The 8,476-nt window shown below is 50.8% G+C and overlaps 1 protein-coding gene across 2 annotated transcripts in view; it reads right to left on the bottom strand.

Annotated features, from left to right (window-relative positions):
- Positions 1 to 7,765, bottom strand: part of HIP1R (huntingtin interacting protein 1 related) — a 78,849-nt gene extending 71,084 nt beyond the window's left edge. For both annotated transcript variants that reach the window (XM_027853489.1, XM_027853488.1), the window contains exon 1: positions 7,658 to 7,765. In XM_027853489.1, coding sequence (XP_027709290.1) covers positions 7,658 to 7,750 — 93 coding nt within the window. In that variant the 5' untranslated portion in view covers positions 7,751 to 7,765. The remainder of the gene's footprint in view (positions 1 to 7,657) is intronic.
- Between the last annotated feature and the right edge of the window lie 711 nt (positions 7,766 to 8,476).

Here is an 8,476-nt window from a genome sequence, read left to right on the forward strand (position 1 = left end):
GTGTGTGTGTGTGTGTGTGTGTGTGTGTGTGTGTGTGTGTGTGTGTGGCTGGATAGATGAACAGATGGATGGGTGGATGGATGGACGGATGGATGGATGGATGGACAGGCTGACAGACAGACAGATGAATAGATGGGCCGACAAGCAGATGCATAGAGGTACAGACAGGTAGATGGAGAGATACACGGACAGACAGATAGATGGATAGATGGGGCCGACAAGCAGATGGATAGATGGACAGACAGACCTGTTCTACTGAATGATGTATACAGACATTCAGCTTCTTCCCAGCAATTCAATCTGGAAGTGAGTTCATTTGATATTCCTGGGAGTAATCCCATTAAATATTAACCACTGACAAAACCTCATTCCCACAGCCTTCATCCATCCATTGTGGAAAGTTTAAAATGAAGGACAGATTCCATGCCCTGCCAAGACATCACTGGGGAAGGGGGGGGGGGGGGGCTTTTGCTCAGCTCTGCAGGGGGACGGGAGCTTGGAAAAGAAAAATGATATGCAAGCAACTGTCTCATCCCTCTGGTTCCCAAGAGAGGCCCAACCAGAGGGGAAAAAAGCCAAGCCAATCCACCCCCTGGCTCCTTGTCACCAGACTGGCCATCTAGGGCGATCTTATTTCATGGATGTTTCTCCATCTCCCCACCCCAACTCCATTTGAAGGAGACGTTAATGCTTTAAGATATCATTGGAGTAAGATCAAGGTGACTTGGCTTAAATTCTACCTCCTCAACTTGGCAACTGAACCCTTTTATCCATGGCAGAGTGGAAAGACTCCTAGACTTGGAAGCAGGACAATGTGGGTTCTATTCAAAGCCCTAGCTGTGTGACTCCGGGCAAGTCACTTAGCCTTCCTAAGCCTCAGTTTGCTCATCTTAAAAGGAGGATAATATTTTTAGTACCCTTCTCATAGGGTTGCAGTGGCTGATACTCAAGGGCACATTGGACAGTTAGATCACTGGGTCTTGCCGGGCAGATGAGTGATTGAGTGAGGGGAGGACAGGGCCGGGGCACACGTGGTGGACATTTCCTGTACTCCACTACCTGTACCTTGTCATCTTTGAGCATTGCCCCAAGAAGTTAGGAACCAACCCAGATCCACAAATCCAACTGACATCAGAGGCAAGACTGGAACCCAGCTCTCACTGAGTGCTTGTTGCTTGGTTCCTGATTCCGCAGCTGACTCTGTATCCACTATACCATGCACATTATTATCATTTATTAGTCTTCGAAAGATACTTGCATGAATCTTACTGAAGAATAAATGAATGAAAACAACCCACTGACCCCCCTGAGCCAATGAAAGACTTCCTCTGCTTCTTCCAAACATTTACTGAGTCCCATCCCTTAAAAAAAAAAAAAGAAAACAAGAAAATCTAATAAGGCAGATAAGCCACGTATCCAAATAAATAACACATAAGCTAGTATATGAAAATCTGGCCTCTGACACTGACTAGCTTTGTGACCCTGGACAAGTCCTTTGACCTCGAAGCCCTAAGCAACACCCCAAGACTTCGATGGGTGGCTGTTTTTGTGTTTTGTTTTGTTTTTGCCTTTCTTTGTATCGCCAGCCCTTAGCACAGAGCCAGGCACGCAGTCAGGGTTTAATAAATAAATGCTTGTGGACCTGACCTATTAAGTTTGACTCTCTACTTGCCTTCAAAGCTCGGCCCAAGCCTCTTTCTCTTCTGCATGAGGCCTTTGCTGATCTCCCCCCCCAAAAAAGAATGCATATTGTACTTCTGTGTTGAAATGCATTGATGGTGCAAAATTACGTATTTGTTTATACACTCATATGTTGTCTTCCCCAGTAGAAAGAAAATTTTTAGAGGTAGTCACTTTTATTTTCATCTGTCCCCAGCGCCTAGCACACAGTAGGTACTTTACAAATGCCTGTGGTTCAAGGTGGGCTGCCGCCTGTGCCGACAATGAGCTTACTGAAATCACAGCTCCTTATCCTAAGGACACCAGAAACAATATCTCTCCAGGGTTTTGAAGCTGGCAGAGATCTTACAGAGCACGATCTCACTGGGGTCTCACCAAAACACTGGCTGCGACCCAGAGGCACCCAGAGGTCATTACCTCTGTCCCTTCACTATCACACACCGAGAGCTCAGAGAACACCTGGGTCCTGAATCCACCTTTGACCCACTGCCTCAATAACAACCGGCATTCAGTAGGTATTTAAACACTGGCAAAGCATTCGACACAGAGAGCCTGTAACTGCAAAGCAATTTTCTGCCCTAGTTTGATCCTCCTGACCACCCCTTTGTGACCTATGCTCTGTTTTACAAATGGGGAAACTGAGGCCCAGAGGGAAAGTGATTTGTCCATGGTATCAAACCAACTCAAAGGCGTCAGAGGTGTTTATCCACTCTTTGTATACATGTACATGTGTGTGTATATTATATATACATGTGTGTGTGTGTGTATTATATATATGTGTATATTATATATATATGTATATATATATATGTATTACACACACATACACACCTACTTACTACATGTTGTCCTCCTTGTTTGGGGATTTTTCGTGTATCCCCAGCACCCAGACCTACTGAGTAATCACTTAACCAATGTTTATTGATTGACTGATTGATTCTTTGCAGAGGTGGGGAGGGGGCAAAGGGCATAGAAGAATATTGCAGAGGTTTTGCTGAACTTTTTTTTCCTCCCACTTTGTTTTTATCTTTATTACGAGGCATGGTTCCCCAAGGGAGGGGAAAAAGAAAAGATCTATTGGGAAATGAAAGTGTTAGCAATTAAAAATTTTTGTAAAAGAATAAGGCCAGTCAAATACTGGCGGAGGTAGTGGCCAGAGGAACCCTTTACTTTGGGAGTTCTAGGCTACAATGGGGCTAAAGCCAACCAGGTGTCCACACTGAGTCCTGCACCAATATGGCGACCTCTAGGAGTAGAGGACCAAGGGATGAAGCAACCCAGGTCAGAAAAATGGAGCAGGACCAATTAATATAGGAATCAGCTTGTGAGTGGCTGCTGAATTTCCAGCCTAAGCAAGACAGAAAGACCCACTCTCAAAAAAAAAAAAAAAAAAAAATCAAAAGTAGGATTTGAACTGAGAACCACTGTCCTGACTCCAGGTCCAGGGCTCGGTGAGTCCTATGGAACATTCCTGCCTGATTTACATTCTGTCCAAACAATAAACATTTCAGTGGGTGTCCACTGTGCACCAGGCCCTGTAACTTGCCACTCTGGTACCTCTAAAAGGGCTAGAATTAAAAAACCACATTCAGTTTTTATGAATTGGACGTCAGGGCCAAGAACACGCAGGACACTGTAGGGTAATGATGGTAATCATGGTGATAAATGAGTAATTTGCAGGGCCATTTCTGGGCAGATGATTCTCAGTGCTCATTAGGTGGGGGCCTGCGGAGGGCTTAAGGTTTACAACTAAGTCATTGCTGTTCACTGAGTGGGGGAGGGGGTGGCCCCATTCATTTTTTTTCTCATTTCAAAGTGAAAATGGGGGTGCAGGTTGCCTTTTCGGACTTGATTCTAAAATAGTCCAAGAAGTCAGAGGACTAGCTCTCTGCAAACATGGACGACGGGGAAACAACTTGCTGACGGGCGGTCTCAATTGTCCACCAGTGTCTGTGACGCAGGGGACATTTCAATCTCAATTAAGTAGGAGTGCTGTTCAGTCGTGTCCAACTTTGGGGTTTTCTTGGCAGAGATACTGGAGCGGTTTGCCATTTCCTTCTCCAGCTCATCCGACAGATGAGGAAACTGAGGCAAACAGGGGTAAGTGACTTGTCCGGGGTCACACAGGTAGTAAGTGTCTGAGGCTACCTCTGAACTCAGGTCTTCCTGACTCCAGTCCTGACGAGAAGGGAGGGTAGCCTTAACGGGTGACTTCAGTTCTCAGCTCAATATTTATTAAGTACTTACTATGCACCAGGCACGGGGCTAGACAACTGAGATACAAAACTGAACAACGCGGCCTGTCCTTTAGTAGTTTACATTCTACTTCGGGATTTCGAGGGGGACAGGACGGAACACGTGCACAGAGGTCTAGTGGTGATGGCCACCTTTCACATAGTAGGTACTTAATGACTGTTCACTCCCTTCCTTCCCTTCTGGAGTCAGAGGACCTGGCATTGAATCCCACCTAGTGTGTTTACCACCTGGGTGACTTCACTTAACCTCTCTGGGCCTCAGTTTCCTCCTCTGTAAAATGAGGGGGCTGGGAACTAGATGATATCTGAGGTGCCTTTGAGCTCGGGATCCATCATCCTAGTATCTCTCTCCCATGCCATCATCTACAAATATATATGTCGTCTCCCCCGATACAACATGATCCCCCCAAGAACAGGGATGGGTTTGTTTTTGTCTCTGTATCTTCAGTGTCCGGCCTGGTGCTGGGCCCCAAAGCCAGGAAGACCTGGGCTCAAGTGTTTGACTCACCCTAGCTGTGTGATCCTGGGCTCTAGGAGCTACCTGCCTTAGTAGAGGGAATTAACTCCCCTGGGAGACCCTAAACCAGTGTCCTCACAGTCCTGGCCTGGTCCCTCTCAAGGGCCTGGCAATGTGAATAAATAGAAGGCATTTATTAAGATTTTATTACATGGAAAACACTGTGGTAAGTCCTTGGAATAATCCCAGATCTCAAAGGGCTCATATTCTAACAGAGGGGACGGCACACATAGGGGTACTGCGTGGCACATAGTAGGCCCATAATAAAGGCTAGTTAATCGAATGATTCTGTATCTATAGGGCTTAACAGAATGCCCGGCATACAGTAGATGCTTAATAAATGCTTGTTCCTTGATGGGTCCTAGTATTCATGACAAGATTCTCATAAAGGGTCCTCCAACATTTAACTGCTTAAATAAACACAGGCTTCAGAACTCTCTGGGCCTGTTGAGCTCTGGAGCCAAAGAAGGAGCCTGGGGACGCCTGTATGGGGCCGGAAGTGTTTGTGCGGAGCAGGTATTTAATAAGAGGGTGTGCACATGTTTGTATTTGGGCCAGAGCTCAGGCAAACAAGTCTGACCGCATACATATAACTTTTCACCTTGGCATTGATGAGATAATAGGCCTCTCTGGTGAGCTCCAGTCCGGAGGAAAGGAAACAAGGAGCTTCCACTAAGGAAATATGGTCCTACTGTGAGAATCAAAGACTTGGGGATGGGAGGGGGAGATGGGGAGAGAGATCACTGTCATTCCTTGTGATCCAGCCTGGAAAAGAGTAGAGGCTCCAGCTGAGATGGCTAACCCCCCAACACTATATAGACGAATACATTTGAGAAGGCAAGAGAGGCAGTGCGGTGCCAAGGGTAGAGCCATCACGCAGGCCTCCGTTCCAAACTGCCCTCATGCTTCCTACAAGCAAGTCCGCTTCTGGGCCTCAGCTTCCTCATCTGTAAAATGGGTGTAACCATCCCTCCCTGTCCCACCTGCCTCCCATGGGGTACTGACAACCTCAGGGCTAAGGCATGCCGAGAGGCCTCTGAGTCCCGAGAATCTCCTCCGTTACGTCCCTGACTTGTTAGGCCATCCAGCCTTTGCTGGAAGGCCTCCAACAAAACTGCTCCACCTCCCGAAGGCTGCCCGGCCTACTTTGGGACAGTTCTTATTGTTAGGAAGTTTTTCCTGACATTGAGTCTAACCCGGCAACTTCCACCCATTCAACGCTGCCAGTTCTGCTCTTTGGGGCCCACAGGGACAGTTGTGGCCCCCCCCTTCCACAATACAACCTGTCAGATCACTGTCAAAGGAGCTGGCCCTCACTCCATGCTGATGCTCACAAAAGGGGTGCCTCTGGGCAAGCCCCTTCATTTCTCTGGGCCTCAATCTCCTCACATGGAGGCTTGGAACAGAGGGCAGCTGAGGTCTCTAATCCTAAAACCCATAACCCTGCTGCACCTCAGTTTCCTTTTCTGTAAAATGAAAAGACTGGTCTAGATAGGATCTCTTCCAGATCCAGGTCTGGGAGCCTATGAGGCAGCGGGTCAGCAGATCACCGTCAGCCAAATTAAACCCTCCTGGATGTTCTGGCCAGCCCAACCGCCCTTCCTAGGTACATATGGGGAAGGAAGTCACACTGTCTGAGGGGCTCAAATGAAATCATGTATGCAAAACCCTTTGTAAATTTTAAAGTACTATGTAAATGTCAGCTACTATTATAGAACAGATGAACCTGAGGTCCAGAAGACCGGAATCCCTGTGGACAGAGCACCAGGGCTGGCTCTCCTTGGGAGGGGGCTGAGCAGGAGCGCCCTCACCTCTGCTGTCCCTGGCTGCCAGGGCCCTGTCATCTGACATGAGGTGGCAAAGCCCCAGCTGGGCTTCCGTGTTTACTTAAACCATGAAAACCTTCTCTGGACATTCCTTTTTCTGGAAGGGCTTTGGGCCAGGAGAGGAAGAGTAAGGGCCCAGAGACACAGCAGGGAGTGACTGGTGACCCACCCTACCTCACCCCCAAACCTAACAGGCACCTTCTTCAGTCTCAAGACCCCTGGAAAGGAGCAAATACTCCTAGACCGCCCTCACTTGCTGGAAAGTGTACCCCCCCACCCCACTGTCCCCTTGCCCCCACTCCAGACTTTGTTTCATAAATACTTAGAGATAAACACGGGGGCACCTGAACAAAAAGGTGCCCAAAAACACACTGAAATGCCTGGATAGTGCTAAGAATTTACATAGGAACACATACTGAGACACTCATATAGACTTACACACACAATGAGATGTGTGGATAGGAAGACATTTACATATGGGCACAGACACACACACACACACATACACACACACACTCAAAGTGACACATACACACAAAGATACAAATGTTGGTATGGGTCGCCATACATTTATGGAAGGAAACACACACCAAGAACCATTCATAGCCACAAACACACAGATGTCCAGACAGGTTTATACATTCACACATGGCCACCCATCCGTGCCGAGAGCTCCGTCTGTGAGCTCAGACACGGAGGGATGCCCGGGCTGCTCTCCATACATTTATCGAAAGAGACAAACACCGGGTGTCACACACACAAACCCGTCCACGTTGACATCCACACACACACACACACACACACACACACATCCGTGGGAAACCACACACAAGGGAGATGACATCAGTCACATGGACCCACCAGCATGGTGAAATCCCCGCGTGCTGAAAGGGAGGCAGGGGGTGGGGAGTGCCCGACGGGGGTCGGAAGGCCAGGCTTGGAGAGTTGGCTCCAGCACTTACTTCCCAGACGCCGGCCCCCTCGGACGAGTCCCTTCCCCGCTCTGGGTCTCAGTTTCCTGCTCTGTAAAAGGAGAATGCCGGCCTAGCTGACCTCTAAGATCCCTCCCAGCGCTAGAGCCTACGAAGCTGGCCAGGTACAAGGCGGGCGCCCCCCGGGCCACGGGGACCCCAAGCCGGCGGGGCCAGCGCAGGGGAGGGGAGCCCGGGCGCGCCGGTCACCCCCGGCCTCCCAGTGAGGAGGGGGCGGCGGGCGCCCCCCGCCCGCGCGAGGGAGGGGCCCCGGGGGTCGGCGCTGCCCCGGCCCCGCTCCCGCAGCGCCGCGCACTGCGCCCGGGGTGCGCTGCCGCGCCCGGGGCGCGCGGGGCTGCGCGGCGCTGCCTGCCCTCTCGGCGCTCCCGCCCCGGCCCCGAGCCTCGCCTGCGTCTTGTCGAACTGCTCCCGTTCCGCCTCCAGGCTGTGGCCCGGCCTGCGGCTCAGCACCCGCGCCGGCACGTTCTTGATCGTGTTCATCCTCGCCGCCCGCGAGCTCCGCGAACGCCTCGCCGACCCGGAACGGCCCGTCTGCTCCGGCCCCGGCGCCCAGCGCGACTGAGAGAGCGCGTCACCCGCACGGCCACGCCTCCCCAGGCCCCGCCCTGGACACGCCCCCTCCCGGGCCGGCCCCGCCCCGCCCCTGAGCATCATCAGCACCACTCCTCCTTCCCAGGGCTGGCCAGCCCCACACCTGATCAAGAGCTCCGCCCACTCCCGCCTCCAGCAATCAAGCTCTACCCCTCCTTACACCTTCCCCACCCCCCACCCGTCATCCTCTAAGTCTATCGCCTCCCCTTGACCCTTGGACCTCAGGCGGACCCCTTCCCATCTTCCTTGCTCCATCCCTGCTCCTTAGGTCTCCTCAGAGCAGATCCCCTAGCTTCCTACTGCCCTGACATCGAGGCCATCCATCTGTCAGCTCGTCCCCTTCTTCTCCAAAGGTCACAGAACTTCAGTCCCTACCAGGGCTCATTCCTGCACCTGCCCCCTCCCTTCCGCATCTCATTTCTCTTACATCTTCCACCTCCCGCGGGTCATCCGTTTACAAGTGACCTCGCATCTCCCCAATACTTAAAAAACAAAGGTTTTCCGTAACCCTTCGAGCCCATCTGTCCACTCTCTTTTCCCCATTCCTTTCACCCCACAAACAAGTCCACCTACAGCACTGTTGCTCAGTCATTCAGTCGTGTCTGCCTCTCCAGA

This window comes from Vombatus ursinus, unplaced genomic scaffold (genome assembly GCF_900497805.2).
Source record: "Vombatus ursinus unplaced genomic scaffold, bare-nosed wombat genome assembly UNPS02009994.1, whole genome shotgun sequence".
Lineage (NCBI taxonomy): Eukaryota > Metazoa > Chordata > Mammalia > Diprotodontia > Vombatidae > Vombatus > Vombatus ursinus.